Source organism: Pongo abelii, chromosome 9, assembly GCF_028885655.2.
Source record: "Pongo abelii isolate AG06213 chromosome 9, NHGRI_mPonAbe1-v2.0_pri, whole genome shotgun sequence".
Classification (NCBI taxonomy): Eukaryota; Metazoa; Chordata; class Mammalia; order Primates; family Hominidae; genus Pongo; species Pongo abelii.
The window spans coordinates 118,405,646-118,431,533 of NC_071994.2; the positions used below are offsets into that span (position 1 = coordinate 118,405,646).

General features: G+C 38.9%; 1 protein-coding gene across 7 annotated transcripts in view; it reads right to left on the minus strand.

The window, feature by feature from the left end:
• Positions 1-25,888, minus strand: part of CADM1 (cell adhesion molecule 1) — a 330,708-nt gene that overhangs the window by 16,904 nt on the left and 287,916 nt on the right. For 2 of the 7 annotated variants that reach the window (XM_024254579.3, XM_024254578.3), the window contains exons 7-9: positions 23,505-23,677; positions 18,471-18,554; positions 7,286-7,318 (exon numbers count right to left, since the gene is read on the minus strand). In XM_024254579.3, coding sequence (XP_024110347.1) covers positions 7,286-7,318; positions 18,471-18,554; positions 23,505-23,677 — 290 coding nt within the window. 7 annotated transcript variants of the gene reach the window in all.

Here is a 25,888-nt window from a genome sequence, read left to right on the forward strand (position 1 = left end):
TTTTGTTCTTAATACGCAATCGAGGCAGAAAGATTCCTCAGTCTCCACTGTTCAAAGGACATGAAACATGAAGGTGAATGCTTAAAATCACTCATTCATAACAGCATGCAAAAAGAAAAAAAATCAATAAAGCCTGATTGTTAGCTGTCGATGCTCTGATAGCTCTTAAATACAAATGTATTTAGATGTTACATACCGATGTATGTACGTTTTATTTCGCATTTTACTGTAAATTGAAATCCACTGCCAATACTGACAAACACAGTTCATTATCAATTTATGATGATCTTGGATCACATATTTCAAAATGGTACAGCATCTGCTAAGTGCAGATTGCAGGTTATGCCTTCATCAGAAAATCTGATTCACAAAATGATTTTTTTAAAAAAGAGAATTTCATAAATCAATGGTATTCCTGAAAAATAAAACCCTCAAAGCTGAAAAAGCAGTTAGGTCAGGAGGTAATCAAATGGGGGCTTGAAACACCTATATCCGAGTCAATTCCAATGCTGGCCAGCTGAGATGCTTCTCAGCTAGCTCTGATTTGAATTAAAAGGGGTGAAGAGGGAAGTAGATAAACAATGGGAGGCTCAGATAGGAGATGGTTTCCATTTCCTTTTGCTTTACTTGTGAGCTGATCCTTTAATGAAGTTTATTTAATAACACAAAATGTTAAGACATTCAAGGCAGCTTTACTTGTTCTTTGCTGTTCTGCTCAAAGTCCGGTGTGACTAACTGCCTAGGTCCTTTAAGTTGCACAGCAGTTCGCTCATACTTCTCTAGTCAAGTTTGTCCCTTTTGAAGATGTCTGTGGACCTAATAAACTGCAAGGTCTTTGGAGAAGCAAGTTGTGTTTATTTTGGCATCTTTCCCTTCTGCTACAGCCAACCCACAAAGTGTATTCTCAGTGAGTATTTGTTGAATTAATAATTTGGGAATAATGCCCAATCAGAGCATAAAAGCAACCAAAACAAATGCTTTTGAAACAAGTAATGTCAAACTGATCACTATTTTTAAAGGCCCAAATGAACCACAACAGTCATGTGCAAATGATCACTGAAGCCTGCATTTTGTAAGTTGCTTTATAGAGAAACCAAACGAACATTGATAGCCAGGTCAATTCTGTGAAAGGAGGCTGTCACACCATCAGCCCTTGAGGAAGAAGAACTTCCATCATGACCCTTGGGTGCTAATAGTTAACAGCAGGTGCTGATTAAAAATGGGAAGATTTTGAGCCCACAGGTATTCCCAAACTATAGATTTAGGCAACTAAAGGGAAAGCAGTGAGCAATGCAATCAATTATAGAGGCAACTGAGTAGAGAGGATATCCATTTGTTCTGAAATCTGATTGGTTGACAGTATTCCTATTTCTAATTGGCTTATACGTTGTATAAAGACTGATGAATACAATTATTTAAATAACTGTTATAAACAGGCAACATAAAGTACTTCTTTGTAGTTAATTATAAGTTTGCAGTTCTCAGAAGGCTAATCTCTCACTTCTACCTGGCCGAACAAATATCAAAGCGTCCTACATATGTGCTTGGTGCCCACTGAACCACATTAAACAAGGATGTTTCAAGTAGGTAGCTTTACTGCTAAAGGCTTATTTCCTTGGGGAGGGCATTAGAAAGCTAATTAAAAAAACCAAAAAGACAAATATGTTTATGAAATATCACTGATATGCAAAGGTTTCCATTAAAAGCAACAGACAGTTGATATACACCTCATTAAAGTGGAAACTGTCATTTTTAATAGCATAAACTTTAAAATATATCAAGTTATCTGGAATCTACTGCTCGGATTATGTTCTAAAGCAGGAAGCCATTTAGGCTAGTGGCGTTAAATTTGTTTTTGCAGCACTATTATATTGTATGAACCTACAATACTCTGCCATAGTTGGACAATTTCAGAATAAATATAATTAAGAAGAATTTACTGAAGCACTGGGTGTACAAGTGGGGACGAGCAAAATTTATCTCCTAAAACTGATTTGGCTTAGGTATTTTTCTTTCATGTTAAAAATTATACACTTTTCATTTTCTCAAAGAAAAAGACAAAGACGTATTTTATGAAGCAGAGAACATTCTTCAAAAGGAGACTTCACTCTAAGTGGGAAATTACTTCTTGTGTATTCTCTTGAAACTTTCATATCATCCATTAAAGCCCCTTTCTAGTCACTGCTAATTAAAATGTATTCAACATATGTCTTTAAACTTTGTTAAACAAATGAAAGTTTACTTTTTGTCCATATGGGATTATTTTTGAGCAATTAATAAAGTCCTAAAGACGCAAACATGGTAATTTAATATATGCATGATAGCCATCTCTTCTGCAGAGACGAGTATTTAACTTTTTCATGGTGCTACAATGTGCTATAACATACCCTAAGCCCTCTCAGGTAATGCTTTTGCAGTTGTGATTCTTCCTTTTCAACAGTAATTGCTGGCTTCTAAAAGTGATACGATGTGGCCATTTAAAACCAGGGTAAGGAAAACCTCAAAAAATTAGAAACAGTAAGAAATTCTAGAGATATTAAATCAATTCAAGGTCAAATACAATTTAAATGTTTATGGGCTCAGTTTTTCAGGGTATCGTTTTTTTTTCCAGAAAATTTTGAAATAGAATGATCGAATAAAACCTCCAGAAAAGAATAACTTAGCCCACTGGACCTAATACCATTCCCATTATGAAAAACAAAGTAGGCGATGGTCTCTCTCTTACCTAAGCAGCATACATCTGATCACTTGGCCATATTATGGAAACTCTTACTTCCACCACCAGCCATGAGTTCAGACGCCCCCAGTAGTTTTAATCTAAAAACTCAGTCATCCTGTTCTTCCTGCTTTGTCAGCTTTTGTGGAGAGTTTTCCCTTCTTCCCATTAGCAGAAATTTGGTTCACGCCGTTAGACAGTAGCACATTGTTTCCAAACTGCATATCAAGGCTGAAACACAATCTTCAGGTCCTGCAGCCATTCGTAAACCTCTTGAGCTTTGCTCTTGTGTAGAACATACAATGTCTGCAGAGTCCCGTGACTGAATGACAGCCTTTGAATGCCATTGCTATGTGCTCATACAGAGAGATGTACATAGAGGCACATACACAGATGGTGGACATAGCGGTTGTAGTAATGCGCACTGCTGGCTATGTTTCTTTAAAATGGGCTTAGGAATTTCCCCACAACTGAATATAAAGTATAATAAGAAAACTGTATGTGCTTTTAGAATTTGACCATGGTTTGCATAATTTATAAACGAGTTGGGAAAAGGAAGAGCTATGGGGGCAGTTTCCTAAGGGCTGTGCTCGTAGGGTACGAGCATGTAGCTAGCACAGGCCAAACATTCTGAAACCAAAACTGAAAATGAAAAATTATTCTTCAGGGGGGTTTCCAGTTTGCGTCTTACCACAACTGCATACTGAATTAAGAACGATTTAAAAACTCATTGGGGATATGAAAATTCATGAGATCATCAGCCTCTACTGTATTAAGAGGTGAAAAAGCAAGAGGACAGGTAGACTTGAAAATAATAAAATGGAGAGGGGAGAGAAGGGGCACAGAGAGAAAGAGAGAGAGAGACACAGAGAGAGAGACCTCAAACCCAGAGGAAGCCAGCTGACTGCAGTGCAGCAAAAGCACAAGCACTATTCCAGACCATGGGCATGCTGTCACCCGACCCCTCACATTGGGGAGGAGGGTGGGGAAGGGGAGAGGGGACACACAGAGCAGAAGGAACAAGGCACAAGACACAGAAGCGCCCACATATGAACAAACAAAAGCCATCACACGCACCCACACATCAAGAACATAATGACTACACCATCCGTGCGTTAAATCACTCATGCATTTCTCAGACCATGTGGTATCAGGATTTGGCAGAGTGTTTTTTGCATTGCTCAACATGCACACATAACACAGGATTCTTCCTGTCCAGGCCTTAAGGATGAGCTCCAAAAACACAAATGCTCAAGATCCTTATTCAGAGAAGATCCTCTGTGTCAGCCTAGTCTAAAAATCCCATTCTTAACACTCACATTTATCTTTACTATCAATTAAATCCTTAAAAGCATATTGTGGCTAATTGTTGTTTGGCTTTCTTTTTGGAGAAAATCCACTTGATTTTGAATCATGCCCATGCACTTCTAACCTTCCAATACATGCTTATTCCAATCAGATATTGGTAAGAACAAATGGTCAACATACATAAACAACTGGTATAAACTTCATACATACTGTAGCAAAACAAGCTTGAATAAAATATTTTAATGAGTCTTCAAAGGGAAAGCTTTAAAAATTGTTATTTTTTCTTTTCCTTTTTATAAAAACACAGAAATATAGAAGGAAATCCAGTATGAAAACTTTTAAGACCAAATAAGATGGCCATAGCTGATTGACTTAATGTCTTGTCATTTAAGTTGCTAAGTTATCAAACCATTCAACATTTCTAGGCCCAGATCACCATAACAAACATCTTGAGATTATTCTCAAATGAATCTAAGTCAAATGGTTGCTGTAATGAAGAAGTTGGGTTTTCAGCTACAATTCACTAGAATAAAATCAGTTCTGTATCATCATCTCTTTGGAAATCTCAGATGCTGCTTTGTAATTTCCACCATGTTCTATTACCTTTCCTACCCTGACAACTGACCTGGAAGTTTTTCCCCCACATCAAGCAAAATTTTAGATATTATCTGGCTTTCATTACAGCTTCTTTGCTGTGGGTTAACGAGTATGCTCTTTAAAATAGTGGCTGGAGCCCTTTGTGAAGATGCTACGAGGATTTTGGACAAGGTAAAGAATGTATTTTAAGTGTATTATACAGGGATCAGCCTAGATTATCTATCACTTTTCTATCCCTCTGCCGTTAAGAAGCAAATTCCAAGTATATATATAAAATACAATAAATCCCTTGGCTCTAGGTGTATTCTTCATGCACTGCTAGTCAATAACTTCCTACTGAGGTATCACTAACTTGAACATCGTCTCCAAACTAATAGGAAGGCAGTTGCTTCTCACAGTACACCAACACCTCTATTACCTGCCACAGAAATGCTATAAAGTCCCATTCCAAGTGTCTCTTCCTTATACCACAAAAAGAGATCACCTTCTCTTTCTCTCTCTCCAGGGAAAGACCTGATTAAAACTAGTACTCTAAAATCAGGATCAGCCTGTAAGTTAACTTATTTTTCAGATTAGGGGACAAATTTCCTACTTCGAATAGCCTATCCAACTCTGAGACCTACATCCACTAGAGTCACGTAAGAACATGAATTTTATTGAAGGGACCTAGAAAATAGAATTCTGGAGCTTTAGGAGACAAATGGTCAATATTTCTTCAAGGATCTCAGAGAATTTAGGAATTGTATGGTTACATTATATCAGGGGTGTCCAATCTTTTAGCTTCCCTGGACCACATTGGAAGAAGAATTGTCTTGGGCCACACATTAAATACACTAACAATGATAGCTGATGAACTAAAAAAAAAAAAAAAATCGCAAAACAATCTCACACTGTTTTAAGAAAGTTTATGAATTTGTGTTGGGCCACATTCAAAGCCGTCCTGGGCCGCATGTGGCCCATGGGCTATGGGTTGGAAGAGCTTGCATTTTACCTTGTAGTTAATTACAGTAAGCTCAAAACTTAAAGTATCTTAAAAAGAAACTTAAGTATCTTAAAAAGAATAGAATGAAATCTCTCTAACTACATTAAAATAACCCTTTGAGAATAATCGATAAAACTCAGAAGGTGCTCAATTAATGATGAAAACTACAAATAACTGAGCTTAATGGATTGCAATGCCTGAGATGTAGCAAGCACTATGGGGCATTACCTTAGAAAGTGGAAGTTTTATACCTAATTGATTTCTCATGACTGTCAGCACACCCGGCCCCTTTAAGTTATTTTGTGAACTTTTCCTTTTGCACCAATGACCAGGAAGGGCAGAAAGAAATAGGAATGGGGTGAGGAAGGATATATTGCTCAGTACGTAAGTTCGTTTTGCTTTCTCAGAATTCGTCATAGGAAAGTTAAAAGATGGGGTGACCTGCCAAGCATCAAGCCCTGACCTTCAAGGACAGCTCCTACAGAGCTTAGAGATTTTCCAACTGGTGAGTTATCAAATGTAGGTCTCTAAGTGAGTCAGTCTGTGCCAGGAAATGTTTCTCTAAAAGTTGAATTAACATGGCAGGGTTGGCTGATCACCTCTTGTCATTTAAATGATAGATTTCCATCCTGTACAACAACAGGCAAAGAGATTAAAGTAGGGCCTTTACCAAATAATTCCCTTGGATTCAATTATTAAAATTCAGCCCAGTTTTAAACTAACATATCTTTTCTAAGCACAGTCTTGTCAGGGCTAGATTTGAGCTAAGTAATAAAGTAATATACAGATGAAACATGATTCTCATTTTCTGATTGGAGAGACATAGAAAAGTTAATAGACTTATTCCAATCCAGTAAGTCATTGGTGAGATGGGGAAAAAGAGATCATATTTCCTGATGCCCCTCCTGAGCTTTGACTCACTCAGTTTTTATCACTTTGTGGTTAAAAACGTATTACTATTTTACCTGCAAGCCACACACACACCAGTAACTTATTTAAAGTCCCAGTTAATGCTGATAAAATTGACGTATGGTATCATTCTTGGTTTGGAGGAGTTTTCTGCCAAATGTGAGCATAAAGTTATATGAACACATAGAGATTAGGAGTGAACCAGTGAGGGGTGGTGGGGTAAATATGATTAGCAACATAATTAAAATCATGACCTTTCTAAAGACCAATGACCTTCCTCATCAGAAGCTCACAATTTTAAACAGAAATCTTCTTCCCTCGTCTGCCCTTCCATCTCAACTTTACTAAGTGACACAAATGACTCCTCTTCAAGATTTACCTGGGACTATGGCCTATATATAAACAAAGCAACTGGGCCTTTAATTCAGATGTTACAATTTTCTTGCAAATACTCGTTTGTTTGAAGCCCCATGTATTTCAAGGTTTGGTGGAGTTCTGTAAGTAAGGAGGACTCTGTGCCACTGAAACTCCTACAATTGCAGCCACCCAGTGGGGAGAAGGTCTCATCTCAGCTTGCATCCATTGGCTACTGAACTCACAACAGAAATGACAAGACTCGACATCTTTTCAAACCTTAAAAAATTACAGTATATTTATGAGGTCAGTCTACTTGAAACATGATTTCCCTTGAAGACTACATTTCTCTTTTTCCCAGGCTTGCCTTGCGTCTCAGCAGTGCTGAGAAAGTAGATAAACAGTAATGTGATACCAACCGTGAACTGCTGGTTCTGTCGTCGCCGTTGTGTCTACAGACGGGAACAGAGGATTGGAGGAAGGGAAGAAACAGGAGGAACGGCATGCAAAAAAAGGGAAAATGGAAAAAAATGGAACAGATAATATATGAGCAAGCTTTCAAAGAACACCGCGTGACAAGCAATAATAAATGAAAAGCAAAAAGCATTTGAAGTGAGTTGCACTGTTTTAGGACATGCCTTGAGCTCAAAGCTGCGAGCCAGTGAGGAAAACAGTAAATTCTTTGGTTCTGGGGGTCTTGCCAGGACACATATATTTGCTAGTCAATAGTCAGGTGGACATGCAAAGTGATGAGAAACACCAGTGCAAACTCAGTGGCTGGTAGATGGCTCTTAAAGCATCAAGGCTCAGGACTGCGACAGAAAAGCTCAGTCGAAAGGCCGGTTAAACAATGGATTCATAACATTCAAACATTGCCTTTGTTTTAACCCAACCCACCCGGGCACTTGGGCTTCTTGACTGCCAATTAGGCATCACTGAATCAATCACACTTTTAGGATCCTTTTACTGCTTATGCTCAGATGCCTGTAGATGAATAGACAGGTTTAAGTTTTCCATCCAGTGTATTATTTCAGCATAGTTTAGCCAGAAAGTTCAATTAACTGGGAGGCCATGGCAATGAACATGTTCAAGGTTTTCACAGATTAGTTTCTATACATACACACACACACACACACACACACACACACATCCATTCTTCACTCTAAAGCTCTTCATGTTAAAATCCAAGAGCAGAAGCCTTTCATGAAAACACCCTTCACACAATCTGCCAAATGCCACTTCTAATCATATGACATTCCAAAAATTTAAGTATCCAGCCATCCTTTCGCTCACAATTCAGAACCATGTTCACCGTTCTGAGGGGCCGGGAGTCCTGCTTTCATGGCTGGATTAGGAGAGAGTGCAGTTCTTTGTTTTTGTTTTTTCTTTTTCCATTGCTAGATGAACTTGCTGTGGAAGGAAATGTATTTTGTCTTTTTCTTCTTCTATTTCTGATGCTGTTCAAGTTTTCTCCTTCTTCTACCAGGCTTCTAAGCCAAGCTTGCTGTACTTGCTCCTGTTCACAAGAAATTCCTCCAAGGAGCTCAAGGAATTTTCTCTTTATTTTTGGCTACAGGGGAAGTGGAATAAATATCTTAACAAAATGCAGGGTGACATTCTTTTTCCAGAGTCATTCTATCACCACTCTTCTAGTCAACCTCATTCCAATGTCAACCCATCTGGCCATACTTTCATTTTGAGTTCTAAACTTCCCAGGCACGTTCCTTCTACGACCCATTGCTGGCAAAAAGGAATGGTGATACTGAGACAGGAGCTAGTTATCTCTAGTCAAACGGCGGTGGTTGAAGTAAGATTCTGGGTTAAACTGCAAGCAAGCAGTTCACTGTCCTTTTGTAGAATGCAGCTATTTAGCTTGTAATTGCTTTCATGAGCTGTGGAGATGCCAAAAGACTTTCTGATTCAACACAGGCAATGTTTAAATGCACTGGAACTTCATATGAAGCTTTTTTGGGGGGTAAATGAGCCTGGTGCTTCTGATGTATAAATATGACACATGAATTCACACCGGCGTTCCCCTTCAGTTGGCATGCTTTCCTGAGGATCCTATACCATCAAAAATTAGATCCTTTCTAAGGAGCCAGAATTAACCAGAAGTCTGAAAGGCCAATGCAGCTTAATATTACTGATAGCTTAGTTTCTGACGAATAGATGAAGAGAAACATACAATATACCGCATAAGAACAAAATACTTACAAGTCAAGTCTGTGTGCATAAAATAGCAGTAAAAAACAATACAGAAAACTGTACAGTTGAAACACACTCTGTCACAGATTCTCCTGACATAGATGACACATTTCCTTAGTTGAAACATCCAAGTGCAGCATTAGGTACTTTAAATTTGAGGGGCAGGATCAAATGCCCATTTGTACAGAAACATTTATATGCATGTTAATACATTGTATAGATAGGCATTGGCTCCTTTCCAAAATTACAAAAAAGCAATCAACACTCTGGCTCATTATTTTTGTAGTAGCTCTTCTAATATGCTTTCTTTTCTTTTTTTTTTTTTTTTTTTTTTTTTGAGATGGAGTTTCGCTCTTGTTGCCCAGGCTGGAATGCAATGGTGTGATCTCGGCTCACCACAACCTCCAGCTCCTGCGTTCAAGCGATTCTCCTGCCTCAGCCTCCCAAGTAGCTGGGATTACTGGCATGCACCACCACGCCTGGCTAATTTTTTATTTTTAGTAGAGACGGGGCTTCTCCATGTTGGTCAGGCTGGTCTCAAACTCCAGACCTCAGGTGATCCACCCGCCTTGGCCTCCCAAAGTGCTGGGATTACAGGCATGAGGCACTGTGCCCGGCATAAGCTTTATTTTCACCAGGTAAATAATTAAGTACAAATGAAAGAAGGGCGGGGGGTGGAGTAAGACCTAAGGGTTAGAGTCTTCAAAAATAATATCAGCATTAACCAGTGACCCCAATTTACTGTCTTCCTACATCACAACATCACGTCAGCTTTAAGATGAAATTAAACCAAGTGAAGCTAGGCGTCTGCTCCTAGGTGAGTACTAGAAAATAAATGAAGGAAAATCCACAGTGCATCTTGCTTTCCCATTCTGGGGATGGGAAATCCATCAACTGCACCCAAAAGGGGAGGAAAGGGGGATGTTGAGAAGAAAAAACACATTCTAAAATGGTTAACAGCAAACACATGTTCAAGTCAAACACATGATTACTGCAGCTGGAAATGGCAAAACCATGAGCAGCAACGGGGTAGCAGACTGCAGGAGAAACACAGGCTGGCTACAAAGTTCAGAGCAAGATTGACGGTGTGTCTGGGGAGTCACTGACTCCATTTCTCTAAGAGCATCTGGTATGCTACTTGAACAGAGGTTATTTTCAAGTAAAGAATTAAGAAAACATTCTTTAAAAGTAACTTTGTGTCCCTGCAGGAGACCACGATGACAGAATCTAATTCTCCTTCATAATTGCGTTATGACTTCTTGCAGAAACCACAGACACGCTGGCTCTGAAGTGAGTGCAACTCTGTGAGGCAGGATTTATTAGGGTATCTTAATCAGAAAACTGGAGAAATGTGCAAGCACACCCTGTGAATCAACTTGTGCGGTTGCCATATTGTTGGGTAACATTCTAAGTGTAGAGGCAAAATGCAAATAATAAAATTTCAATATAAGTGATAAATGCTGTTATCAGTTTGAAAAATGAAAATGTCTAATTGCCCTAACAAAGCCTTTTTAAAACCTCATCTTGCTGCTGCCTTAAAAAAAAAATCTTTGAGCAAGCCTATGAGAAAAATAGGTCACAAAAAATTGAGCTGGACTTACGGTGGTGTTGGGTTATACTTGACATTTAAAAGGCCTAGCTGAGCTACTGTCTCTTATTTTAATTTTAATTACAAAGAGAGCAAATTTATTATACATTTATATTATATGGCCAAGAAAAAAACAATCCCACCTTCTTGAAAACCCAGTGAGTGTGTACAGTCTTAAAAGTCACTCTCTGGCTATTTTATGAGTACAGTCAAACAAGGTATCCAAAGAAGGGCCCAGCACTATTATTTGAAAGATGCACATTCTACTCAAAACTGACTTCTTTTCTTAGTCTCCTAGTCCTACAGTTTATCAGACCCCATCTTGAATAAATGAAACATCACATACATTTATTGTTGCAGTATATTTACAAAATAAAAAAAGCTCTGACAATGTGTGAAATTAGAGACACTAGCAATTTAACTAAGTAGCAAAAAAAAAAAAAAAAAAAAAATACTGCAGGAGAGGCAGCTGGGCAATATTTAGTTGAAACAGTCATGTGTAAGCTCCACTGTGGCACATTCTAATCCTTTCATATGGATTCTCTCCAATTTAGAATTGTTCATTGAGTGTGACAGACTGGGGGTTTAAAACTAATCCATAAATTGGTCCATGGTCTCAAACACAACGGGTGCCATAAATGAAAATGAAAATCCTAGAACAAAATTAAATTTACAACCTTAAATATTTTTTCCCCCAATTGATCTGTGGTGCTCCTGCTTTACAACGCGCAGACTGCAAGCCTGCATTTTAGGGTGTGTTTGAGTAAGATGTACATTAAAAAAATGCACGGTGTGATAACCCACGATCTACTCAAAACCAGAGCTTAACTGTAAAAAATTTAAATTCTCCCATTTTTGATTGTCATAAGCCTAAATGAAAGCATACTAAGCAGTTAGACATATTTTAATACACCTGCTCCCAGTTTATTTTCTTAACTAAAGTCAATAAGAAGCCAATGGGTTTTCTTAATTGAATTCCCCTTCAGTTTGTGTTATGGAGGTGCTTTAAATCTAGACACTAGGGCAGGCAAGGAATTCCCCTGACAATTTTTCATAGTCGTGCTGTGCTGGCCAATATATATTAAATATATGGTGGGGTTTTTTTTTTTTTTTCTTCTCTTTCAAGTTATTTGAACTCGATCGAAAACAAAAATAACTGCTGGAAAATTAAACTCTGGAATTTATTTTCTCCTGATTTCCTGGCTAATTTTCTTTCCATCTATGTTATGTTTTAATCAAACTCCCCTGTCTTAGGGATGGGAGAAGTGGATAGGAATAGAACGAAAACTAAAAGGCCAAAATAGGAGAGCCAGGATAAAGCTCTCTTCCTTGTTAAAGTCACCTCCCCTGTGAGTGAAGAGACTGTGTGCTACAGAACAGCAGCAACGGGGGATGATTTTTTTTTTTGGATAAGCAATTTCAAGTTTTGTTAAAAGCTTCTTCAGAATTGTTCACTAGTGCTGTTGTGCCCCTGAGATCTTTTCATTTGCAAACCAGATGTTCTGCAAAATAATAGGAATCTGTATAGTGGTTTCATTTAACAAGAAAAACAATTCCTATATCATGTTGTGTGTGAATGCTCAGTGGAAGGGGGTACAGATAAGAGGAAGGCAGAGGGGAGGGAAGGAAAAGATGAGGGTGTCACCACGAGGGTAGTGACGGAGACAGGAAAGAGGCTCTCTATAAGTTGTTGTAGCACATTTTTAAGTCTTGGCAAATTTTGTGTTAGGTATGGGAGGGCTGGGTCCTTCCAGTCAAGTCTTATTTTTCACTACCAAGATAGCTCTAAACATCACTTTTTAATTCTGGGAAACTTGTATTCACAGTATTATTTGTTTGCATTGTTGATAGGTCTTCAGTATGAAAACATGTCACATCTTTATCTCCAGGATTATTTTTAAAATAAAGAGCATAAAGTTATTGAAATTATGATAGAGGGATTAAAAACTTTTCCACTCGCATCACATTTCTCATTCATTTCTTAAAAAATATGGGGTCAGGTGGCCTCCATCACTGTAGTATTCAAGTCTTTTCTCATTCCCTCCTAAATCAATATAGGTCAAAAGCTGGTTAGCTATGCTGTTATTTGTAACAGGTTTACAATCATCAGAAAAAAACATGTAGACACTTAAGACGGTATGAAGAAAAATGGACACATAATTTTTGGAGTAAAAACTTGAAAAGGTGGCTTATTATGTAAAAGGTGGCTCATGAGTAGTTACCAGTGCCCCCAAAATATTCTTGTCACTAGGCATACTGGCATATCAATAACACTTGATGAATATTCAATAAATGCTGAATGAAAAATAATCTTAATGAAGTAGAGTCAACTCTAGAAAAAAAGGCAATTTAGTAAACATTCTAGGATGAAGATGTGTATTTCCTAGCAAGAGTGGCCTAATCTATGCCTGGAACATAAATACATGCAAAATAAACACACATTGAAGATAGATGCTTGAAGTAACATTGGACCTTCATGCGTAACTTCCAAAATGCCATCCTTTCTTATCCACGTTTTGTCCCTTCTTTGATGGCACAGACCAAAGTCCACTGTGACACTCTCCTCAGCATCTGTGGCACCTTCTGCCTGTGCCACCGAATCACCCCAATTGCACAGTATCTCTTATTGGGTTCCAATGTGTGTAACCTGTCCTCGCAACCACATGGTAAGGGGTTTAGGGAGTATTTTGTCTCTAAAAGCACTAGCATCGTGCTGTACATATTATAGGCACTCAATATTTGTTGGGTGCATAACTAAAAGCAGACCAGCTCTTGAACCATGCAAATATCAATAGCAAAGAGTAGGAATCATGAGGCTAAGATCCTGGGGAATAGCCAGCTCTATTTGGAGGAAAGCTCTCTATCATCATTTAGATGGTCATGACATAGATTCAGTCTTAAGGACAGGTGTGCTTCTTTGCTTTGTACCTAAGGAACTAAAAACATGTGCTCTGGTGTCAAGTTTTCCCACTTGGGCATATTTTATAAATATCACTGAAGGATAAAGGCTATAGACACCTTCTTTATTTATGTGATCCAATCCACATTACACATAACAAAAGCTTATGATTTCAGACTATGAAAGCCAAAAATAATAATGTGGGCCTGGGGATAGGAATCATTTGCTACAAGCTATATTGGTTTTCGAGTACTTAGATACCAATAAGAAAAGCCTGGCCATTTTCTTTTCCTAGGAACACAAAATATTTAATTGGGTACGTACTTTTAAAAAGACGAAAACTCATTTGGAAATGACCCACTTCATTCTTATGAAAGGATTTTTTAATGTGTTTCAGAATTTGGCCCTATAGCTATTCATTTCTTATTCTAAGGTGGTTTTAATTTTTAAATTTATGACAGTCACATGTATAGTGTGACCTCCAGGTTGAACTCCTCCCGGCCTGAATTTTCTCTGTAAGTTGCTAAGGGTATTTAAAACTGAGTGTGGAGTCCTTTCTATGATATTCCTCATCAAGCATCTAACTCAAGATGCAACCAGGTAGAAACAAAACAACAGCCACGCTAACTAGGAAGGGAAACACAACATGTTTTCCTGAGATGATTACAGGAAAAAGTTTGATCCAACTGGAAGACAGGGGCTAACATTATCACAGAAATGGGTAAGTTTATGTACACCTAACACACAAAGACAACTAATTACAAAGAAAGTTAAAAACAAGACAGAACAAACACTCCCTACTCACTCACACTCCCCCACCTCCTCCCGCCACCCCAGCATGGCATCAGGTTTTTCTTCTATTCTAGTTTTTGACAGGAATCTGTGTGAAGGACTCTTATCCGGGGTAATGGCTGGCCGTCTCCACCTTTTCACAAAGGATTCCAGGGGCAATTTAAATTATGCAATTTATGCTTCCATATGACAGCATGTATCTTCATGAATGAAACCACATGGACAATTTGACACAATAAAAAAAAAGAAACAGGGGCTTGCCAATAGCAATAGTTGAAACAGAAATATATGGTCAGAATATCAATACACAGGAAAGAAAACAGACTCCAAGGAACCTCATGGCAAATCACAGTGAGGCTCTGAATGGCTCCCAATCTAAAACTGTTTTATAGTTGGAAAAAAATGTTAATGATACTATAATGGCTTAATGGTTTTAAAGCCACAACAAGTTGATATGGCAAGTTGACATCAAATACAGATGCTCCTTGACTTTTGATGGGGCTATGTCCCAATCAACCCACCCTAAGTTGAAAACATTGTAAGCTGGAAATCCATCTGATACACCTAACCTACCAAACATCACAGCTTAGCATAGCCTCCCTTAAACGTGCACAGGACGCTTACATTAGCTTATAGTTGGGTAAAACCATCTAACACAAAGCCTATTTTATAAGGTGTTGAAGATCTTATGGAATTTATTGAATACTGTACTGAAAGTGAAAGGCTGTATGGGTACAGTTTCTGTTGAATACGTACTGCTTTTGGACCATCCTAAAGTCAAAAAATTGTAAGATGAACCATCATAAATCAGGGACTGTTTGTATTCCTTTCAGTACTTTAGAGACTACAAAAATTTCTCCCTAGATAAGACCACGCTTAGATGTATGCCTTCACGTGTAACTCTCCAGACCTGCTCCGTGTAGGGTAAGCAGGAGGCAGAAAACGCCCTGTGCTCCCACCCATGAGGGGTGTGATTCTGGGTGGGCAAAGCAGAGTCAGATTTGGCTTGTAATTCTTCTCTTTGAAGGGTCTCCATGATGAAGCTTTAACATGTTTCAAGGAAGTCAGGTGACTCAGAACAGAATGCCAGTCTGCCTTCCTAAAAAGGGGAACAATTTGATTATCCTGGTTATGGAAGATAAAAGATAACACTGGAACACTTCCTTTCAGAGAAATCAGAAATCAACTATGACTTCTCGAGTTTAAAAATATTTTTCTATTGCATGTGTACATTTTTCTTGTAATGAAACCCTGACCTAGGGAATGAGTTTCAGTTATTGCATTTGACTGGGAGAAAAGAAATAGATGACTGTGGACATCTTCTTTTTTTTTTTTTTTAAGCTCAGGCTTTATGTTACTGTCACCGAATTTGGCTGTTGCAGCTTTTAAGGCTAATGGTGGCTGTAATGTACCAAACAGTGCAAGAGAGAAGAGGAGTGGAAATTAATTTAGCTATCCATTTGTCAGGATTCAGTCTGGAAGATTTTTTTAGGAACTAATCTAAATCTAGAGGATAGCCTGGACCTTTAAAATGGGACACAGAATCATTCAGCTGCATAACCTTTAATCTGTTTGGAGAAAGGAGCAAATGTTAAATTCTACAAGTGTACTTTCTGGGCAAGATAAATATATATAAGACTGCTTGTTAAGACACAGTAAGCCTAGAAGATCACATCCATTAAGGCAACGAATTCGACAATGTTGTGTTAGTAGCAATTTTAGTTTAACTACTCTTGGGTGTGCCAGTGAGATTGTGGGCATTCATTACCACAAATGTATTTCGTGTGCAGGGAGGACTCAACTGCTAACATCAAGAGGCTAAAGTGCATCTATGAGATCATCTTACATTACCTTGAGCTGAGAGGCCGGTAGCAGAGAGACAGAAGCAAAGACAAGTTTCTGTTAGAGGTACCTTTGATGTGGACAGAAATAGAGCATTGTTTATTTTTTAAATTTCCTCTTAAATGGAGTCTCTGCAGTCGGAACTGTGATAACAGTGAGTTGTAGCTGTTTGAGGACATAAGATTAGCTTTAGTCTGGAGTGAAGGATTAAGAGCTGTGAACTGAAGCGACTCTGCTGAGTTGCTGAGATTGATTGGGAGGGGGGAGGAGTTCAGCGAGTGCTAAGAAAGGTCTTAAAAAAAAAGCATAAGCTAGTGAGAAGGCCAGCCGCAAATGAAAAGTGTTGTTCCACATAAAAGAGAAATGTGGTGTTTATATACCGTGTGAATAAGGTCTTGACTGCCTTAAAATGTAAACCTGGATAGCTACCTAGCTGGCACCTTCTAGAATGAGTGGTAATAAATGCTGGCTCATACCTGGGCAAGTTCTGCAAAGATAAAATAGACTGCTGATACGTTTTCTTAAAGGGTTAACATATGTAGGGCAATGGAGAATTAGGCAATATATTTTACACTGGTATCTAAAGGGCACTTCACAAGAGTACCAGTCTAATTTGGCTTACGAACTGGGTAGGAGGCAAGAAATGGGGAAATGTAAAAACCTAGTTCTTAGTATGAAAAGTTGGTAACACAGTTACTCTGGAAATCAGAGTTAGGAAGAAGCATCTTTGATATGCTGGTGAATGGTATAGAAAATGGAAAGAATCAATTCACTAGGTCAACAAACTGAGTTTATTTAAGTTTCTAAAAGGAAGTAACAAAGAGCCAAAACAGAAACACACACAGACAAGAATCTAGGAAGCAGCCTGGTTGGAGCTGCATTTAGAGTGAGACATGAAAACCAACTGATGGATTTTTCAGAAGATTTTAAATTAAGTGCTGGCACTGATGGTTTTGTAACCAATGTTGAGAAGCACTGGTTTCCCTTAAGGGTTCTGTTTTTCCACTGTAATGGGTAGAAAAGTGAAGAAAACTGAGATTAGACAATCTGTTGTATATTCTATCAACTGATGAGGCCTCCTCTTTCTTTGAACACTTTGAATTTTCATCATCTCTATCTTATTGATTCCCATGAAAACTGGAAATGTCTTTAGCATGTCAATGAAAAGGATAGCAATGATATCTAGGGTGCTAAAAAGGAGCTGACCACGAAAGGTGGTGAGTCAAATACTCAGTGTTCATAAGTCCAGAGACAGGGTTGGGTACCGGGGCACACGGTTCAGATACTTTGTAGTCTCACCAGCTCACAAAATGCAGCGGAAAAGTTACTCTTTCAAGAGATATTTTTTTCTCACAGAATAATTACTTTCATATGTTTTTGTGGTAAGTCCCTGTAAACACAGGTTGGGAGGGCCTTATCTAGGGAAATCCTTCATGTCAAGTGGACATAGTGTGGCCAGAAGCTTTCCTACTTAGGTAGGCAGAAGAAACCCCATGGCTCCCAGACAAGCCACATCAAGCAGTATGAGAGAACCGCTGGATGCCAGGAAGGGCTGGATGGCATGCCACCTCCCTCAGTGACAGAAACAAGAGACAGTAAAACTCATGCTGAATAAGAGTTTCAGACAGTCCAAAAAGATCAAGCCGCAGAGTTAGAACCACAGTGGCTGCCTCTTCCACTCTTCCAATATGTGACCGAGGGCAGGGAGGGGCACACGAGTGCTCAGCATGGAAAAGACAGTGACTCCCTCTGATCTCTTGTGACTACCTAGGCAACACAAACAGGTAGTAACACTGTCAGCGGGTACTCTCTGGAGCAGGAAGGATGACTATGCATTTAGTAGCATGGCCCAAATAGGCACATTGAAGTTAGTTGTGTATATTTTCCCTTACATGGACTGAGATGAAACTAAGACAGAGACAAGATTGAAAGCCACAGTACTTACCATTTCATCAAACATGGCTAAGCAGAAGCTATAGGCGTGTTCTCTAATAGCCAGCTGCCATTTTCCCTAGCATTTTGCTTTGAATAGTGATGCTTAAAAAAGAATTCTTTTATGCATAAGCTGCAAAATATCTGACGTACTGTTAAATGCTTGGATGTTTCTGAGGTCCTTAAGATTCAACTTAAGAACATAGTATCTAATGTCGTTGGAGTTCCAAAATAAAGGAACAATTAAATTCCAAGGATTTAAAGGGAACTTTTCGGCTTCTTTTTATACATACCAGAAAGATAATATACATTCAGGACATTTTCAATGGTAATGAAGGTACCATACCTGTGATGATGGTAAGGATGGTGGTGGTGGTGGTGGTGGTGGTGGTGGTGGTTGTTGTGGGAGGAGGGATAGTTGTGGGGGGATCTGGATAGAAAAAAAAAGGAAAATCAAACCCACAATGCTGAACACAACAATGACCAGTAATGACAAAACAAAGGCATGAGGACATTGAGATGTTTGTTTGATGGCTTCCCCCCTTTAAAACCAAAAGTTCTTTCCCTGCAAGATTTATGTCTTGTAATTATATCCCAAAGCCTTAGTTGGAAGAGCTGAGAAAAGAAGAAAAGAGAATTTTCATTAATGAAGTGAATTAGGGATGAGGAGATGTGAAGAGAGGGGAGGAAAAATCAAAACATATGACACCCCTCTTCCCTACCAGATTTCAAAGGTGAGGTTAAATCAACTCAGTACCAAGAGGGTACAATGGTTGTCATTTCATTTCAGCTTTTACAGATGGGAGGAAGGAGGAGGAGGAGGTGGTGCTGCTCTATTAGGGGGCTCATATCAGCCAAGGATGAGCGTGCCCCTGCACACTTGCTCTCTGTGACTGTTAACTTCATTATTCTCCATCAATACAACCCAGCAGGAAGTAAAACTACTTCTATACTCATAATAAATACAAAGAAGAGAGAATGTCACCACTAAATATCAAGTTCCAGGCATGTGAGATTTTACTGAGATTTTATTTTTTAAAAGTCAATAAATTGTACAACTTATAAATATTAATAAGTTGCCTTTGCTCATATTAAAAGCTTGACCTAAGTAGACTACAGTGATAAAACTGAAAGAACGTTTTCCATCTTGTAAACAAGAGAACTAAATATAAATGAGACTCAACCTTCAAAGCCAGGAACCTGATAGGGAACCCTCTGTCAGATATTTGATATACTGTATATTCTTCTATCATCTCAAAAATTATTTGGAGACAAGGGAAGGGCAAATATGAAAGAGAAAAAAAAATTGTAAGCCAAAATGATCAAACTGAATGTGTTAAATTGTCAGCAAGACTTTGAACTAAGCAATCATTCTGCTATAATAGAGCATAAGACGATTTGAAAGCTTTTGATTTTAAATTTTATCTAAAGCACGTCAACTTTTTCTCCCTGACACATCTGGTGTCCTTTTATCTTCAAGTGAGCTCTCAGATTGTCTAATTAATACATCAAAACTTTAATTATATACTGCACCTTTATTGGGTTTGGTGCAACTTCCCAAAAGTTTATAGAAATATTATTTTGGTGCTTGGTTGCAAAGTCTACTTAAAATGATTCCTACCATCGATCAACAATCTGAGCTTTTAATTTTCCTCACAAATTGCTTCTCTCACACAAACACACTTGGATGAAATTAACAGAGAAGAATCAACTGTTCTGTTCGATGGGAGGCTCCATTCCTTTAAGTTGGGGATACAAGCAGTTTACACTTTCATTTAAAGCAGCCTCACGAGTCCAAAAAACAATGTCGTTTAAAAAAAATCTCATTCTCCTCCAAGAGGTAAAAATGGTTAAGTTAGTGATTTTAGACTACCTTTTTAAAAGAAAGGCAGAATGAGAAATGCGGTGATTCAGGCCATATGTTCAGTCTTGCTCCTTCACACTTTTTATGGAGGCCACAGGTGGGGAAGCTCCTGCGACCTGGAAACTCATTTGGATGCACCTACACACCTGCTGCAGGTGCCAGCACAGATATAAATGAACTAAGTGCACTGACCCCTGAGCCCAGCACTAAAGACGTCCCGCTCCCTCCACTACACAACTAAATTATATCCAGAGAGGTGCCTGCCGCCCAGCACAGGGTCAGTTAATGTGATTTTTCTGTTTTGCTTCAATTACTATATCTACCACTGAAAAGGAACATTTGTTCCTGGGAGATTTTCCCTGATATACCATAATCCTTTTTTTTTTTTTTTTTTTTTTTTTTTTTTTTAACACGGAGTCTTGCTTTGTTGCCCAGGCTGGAGTGCAGTGGCATGATCTCGGCTCACTGCAATCTCTGCTTCCCGGGTTCAAGCAATTCTTCTGCCTCAGCCTCCCGAGTAGCTGGGACTACAGGCATGCGCCACCACACCCGGCTAATTTTTGTATTTCTTTTTTTTTTTCAGTAGAGACGGGGTTTCACCATATTGGCCAGGCTGGTCTCAAACTCCTGACCTTGTGATCCACCCACCTCGGCCTCCCAAAGTGCTGGGATTACAGGCGTGAGCCACCACGCCCAGCCTATAATCCTATTTCTGCACCTATTCTGAAAGTATTGACATAAAGTGTGTGATGTCCACAATACAATAAGAGTAGATCTGAAGGTGATTTGAAAATATGATTATGAACCAAGGGGTGGACCAGACTAATGAAGGCACAGACTTCAGAGAAAGGTCATCAGTCCTTCCCATTTTGTGCAAATCACACACTTTCAATTATCTTTATCACGACTGGGGCAACTGCTGTCCTTCACATCTGGCTAAAGTGACCTGAAGGAATTAGATTCCTTTAACAGGTATAATAACCTCAGTGCTTAGATCATTTCTAGCAATAAGAGCAACGTGAGGCCACTATTTAAGTACAGAGTGGGAGTTAATGAGCTGGGTTTGACACGTAGAGGCTAAAAGAATAAAACCAATTGGGGCTCAGGCACTAACCAGCTAGATTCTTCATGTGTAGAAGTTGCTTCCAGAGAGTGAAACTTTATGGGGGCTTGCTAACTTTTAGTTCATAAAATACTTCCAAAATTATGGCAGTAATACAACAAATCAGCTTTGGAAAGAAAGTGTACTCAACACCTTCCCAAACTGCTAGAGTATTTTGTTAATAGACTAGTAATACCTTAGGCTAATATTCTAATCTGTCATCCCAAGTATTGTTACTAGGACTGATTAGGGGAGGTAGGTAGTATATTACAGATCTAGCAAATCCCCAGACAAGGATAGGTGTACCATCTTGGATTAGGGAGACACGTGTATGTAGCTGTGTCTCCCTTAAACAGGTGGATCCCTATATTTCTTGGCTTTCAAATAATGCACTCTGGCCCAGACAGTTAATTCTAAAAGGATCATCTCATATGGAAGGGGATTGTTCTACTGGAAAGCAGTGAGAATAAGAGAATACACAAAGAAAGACAAACTTTGTTGTGGACTTTAGAGCCAAAGTATTTTTGTTCTAAAACACATTAAGAAACCTGGTGAAGTTGGGGAATACTGTACGACCTTTCTGAGCTTCAGTTTATCATCTGTAAAATGGGATCATGATAATACCTGCCTCCTGGTGTTATCGTGGAGATTAAAGGAGACCATGCTTGTAAAATCGTTACCATAGGGCATGGAATAAAGTGAGCACTAAATAAATGCTAGCTATAAACTACTATCCAAAATTATTCAAATATATCTGTCCATCAAACCCACAAAATGTTTCTTCTCTTGAAATGTAGGGGCAGTAAGTACAATAAATCAAAACTGTTTATCCAGATAACTTAGTGTTCTGAATCAAGGACGCACATAACAGACTAATGGAAATTTGTCACTGCTTTTTATAATCTGCAGTTTGTAAAGAGCTGGACTGAAAGCCAGTAAACCTGGGCAACAGCAATGTCGGGGACTCCCATGAGGCGCAGGCCCTTGTGTGAAAAGAACACATGCAGAAAAAGGGAGGAATGTACTTTTCACCCCTGCCGAGCAGTCTGTGGAAAGAGGTGGCTCTGCATATCGCCAGCTGAAAACGGGCCATGCTGTGTCCCCTCTCACCTACGTAGAAAAGCTGTTTGCTTCACGTGGATTTCCTTAACTACTGGGAGAATTAATGTTATTATGTGTGAACAGACATAATACAACCACAGACAACACTGGTAGTGCGTAAAGATAAAATATACTTCAGAAGTCTACAAATACGGTGATTAGATGTGATCTTTTAATTTTGCATTATGCTAGGAAAAAAACCTCAGGTATAGGCTAAGGATTATATTTTAATATCCATGCAGATACGGTGTAAAGCATGCTTCTGTTTGATTAAAAAGACTGCCACTCTTATTTTCTTCATAAGGAAAGTACCCTGATTCTAAGACACTGTGGTGTGGATATGTCATAGGTATAATTTATGTGTCTCTAAACATTTATTCATATATACTTATACTTGGATTATTTACACTGCTAACATGAAGAAAAAAATGCCCCCTTCACACACACACATATTCAAATATTTAAAACACATTGAAATGCCAATGCCTCTGGTTACTCATTCTTTGTCATGTCAGTTCATGGCTATTTTTTGGCATATGAGGCTTCAATTGAACAGAAGAGACTTAATTTGATATTATAAAACTAGAGAGGAGGTGCACATCTCAACTAAATAGCAAATATTCACCATTTGCAAAATCAACAGTAAGTTATAAACAGGAAGTAAGTTTAAGATGCCTGAAATGTAGTAGATGCTCAATAAATATCTGTTGACTAGAGAATAAAATTCATGATGTTTTAATAATCCTGTAAAATGATATTAACAAAACAGACACATTTTTTAAAAAAGCTTTTGTTCTGAAGCAGTAGCTACAGGTGGTTCATGTAGCTACAAAGGACCTTGTATTTGTTCTGAGTATTTACTGGTTTACAACATCTTTTGGAATTAATAGCTTCATGCTGAAAATAGAATAGTTCTGCTCATCAAAGCAGGAGAAAGCTGGCCCAGGTATCATAGTAAAATACCACTGGGAATAAACTTTCTGAGCTGAAAAGCTGCTAATTGGTAAGGTTGAAAGTTTCAGTCATTACTTCTAACATAATCTCCATGGCTTGTGCCTGAGGACACAGCTTTCCTTCTCAGCATGACCAAAGACTGTGATCTAGTAGAAACACCCACGATTAGAGGGAGGGAAGAAAAGTCACTATCCCAGGTGGAGACACTAGGGTCCACCTCAGGCCAGGCTTCTTTAAGTTCTAGAAGGAAACCAACTGGTTTTTGATTTTCAACTTGACCAAAAGCTTTGGGAGTAAATCACAAGTAGCAGCTCCATGTGACTGACTCTAGTAGAAGAGCATTTTATCTTCTCACGTACCGTATACATACAGCATATAATCCGAGTGAGCTTTCCCCACTATGTTTGAAGCTTCACAGCGGTATGTACCATTATCTGTTTTGTTTAGGTTATTGATGAACAGGTTGGGCCCAGACAGTACGGCGTGTTGAGGCATTTCATCATCGACTCTCACCCAAGTTACCATCACAGGCCTGCAGGAGGAAGGGGAGGAAGACAAGTCACATTATCATTTCCCATTGCATCAAACTGCTCACCCACGCATTAAATGAATCACATGCAGGGTGACACAATTAATGAGGACCTACTGGAGATATTTTAAGTTCACAGAATTACAACTGTGAAGTCTCCAAAAATCTGTTTGGTATACAATTTTTTTCTTTTAAACATGATCAGGTGTTGAAAAACTTTGAACAGACCACAAGCAGGAGTCTCATTATTTCCAATTCATCTTCGACAAATCAACAAATAAAACAGTGTGCCTATTTTTATGCCCTGCTGTGTGGTTTCACACCAATTCAGGCAGGACAGAGCTCACCCATTGTTAACATCTCATTAATTAGGAAAGAAATCAAGTTCTTGGCTAGTGATACATGCATTCATCTGATGGTTACTAACACACCAAGACTTGTTTAGAAGCCTCTTGTGATATTTAAATGGATTTTGAGTTTCACCAAAAGGGATGGACTTTTATATCTGAATAGTGCTTTTCTTGGGCCTCTGTCTGAAAAACCACCTTTGATTCTGGAAAGATGTAATCATTTCCTCTTCCCTTTAATCCCTCCCCATAACCTGCCTCCCCCTACCCAGAATGCCACCCCTGTCTCTGATGCCCTAGTCCACCATGTCTATCTGTTCCTTGGCAAATTGCCTTCTTTACTGGCTCTCCAAGGCCTGCATATTGCGAGAACTTTCCCTGTGTGTGCACCTGCAGTCCCCCAAGCTCGTGGGTAGGGCTCTCAGGCTAATCACCATGGCATGCATTCCACATGGATCCCTTAGGGCCCAGGGCATTTGCTCATCAGAGACAAGTTTGTTTTAGTGATTTAAAGTGCCACATTTGTATCCATCAGGAAAAAGCAAATTTCGTAAGATTTGCCAAAGCTAAAAATGCATACACACCAAGTATCTTTTGAAAACTTCCATTCTTCAAGGCACTTCCCTCAACCTCCTATGAAGTTGAGGCCACATTTAGAATTGTGCCTGAAAACTTTCATTTTGAAGGAAGGACAACAGAGATCCAGCACACAAGTGACTTCCCTCCAGTTCCTACAGCTGCCTCTAGGAGCAGCGACACGACAAGAGACCCATGCTTAACGATGAACGGATGGATCCTCAAGTTAGCCCTGTCAAGTAGCATTCCAATTTTCAAATGGGATGTGAAGTTACAATTTTTCTTTAATTACACATGGGTTTGTCATCACAACCCAGTAAATTATTTAAAAATTAGTACTGCATATGTCCTCCTTGTAGGCAATGGCAAATGGGCCTGCCTGGCAATCAGACCTAATGTCCTGCTGCTTGACAGCTGAAACAATCAGTAGGGGTAAGTGCTGAGAATATTCGCAACATTTAATGGCAAGTTAAATTACCATTTTTATTGTATGCAATTTCTTGAGAAAATAAATAGGTAATATGCTAGAAGGGGTAGCAGTAGAGTAATGTGAGCTTGCTCACACAACCATATATACTAGTCCCTGTTTGAAAGGAACAAACAAATCCCTTCTCTGGCATAAATGTCCTGAAGGAAACATGTAATTTACTGTCCCCGTGGCACATTCAATTGAACACAGTACCTTCTTCAGGGGAAAAATACAAAAACAAAGTATAGGTTAGCAAGCCATAGACTGTAACTGTGGTTAATGTGGCCAAGCATGGGTATTGCAAGCGGCAAGAGGTCTCTGAGAATTTTTTTTTCTTACTCCATTGGATTATTTTGGAAGAAAGCTGCTAATCAGGGAATAATTCAGACTGTTTACAAAAAGAAAGATCTGAATCTTTGGCAGTGCTCAAAAGAGAAAAAGATCACTCTGCTGAAGCTTGAAGCATTCAAAACCAAGTAACTTGGGAACACCAGAGTGAAAGTGAAACAGAACCAAGACCACTTTCCAGCTCCTAAAGGTCATTTAAAACACCACATGGTTAGCACAGAGGGAAGGAAATTCCGGCACATGGAGAGGTAAGTGCAAAGATAGGGAGGCTTGAAATGAGAAGAGAGAACCAACAGCAGCCAAAGCCCCCTTTGGCTTTCTGGTCTCTTGTCATAGATCATTCCTTAGTTAAAGTAGGGAGGATTCTTTCCAGAGATTTCTGGGGAAGCTTTGTTAAGATGCTCTGAATTCTTTATATGAAACCTGTGATGATGCGGGCTAGCAAAACTCTTTGAGGGGGAAAAAAAAAATCAT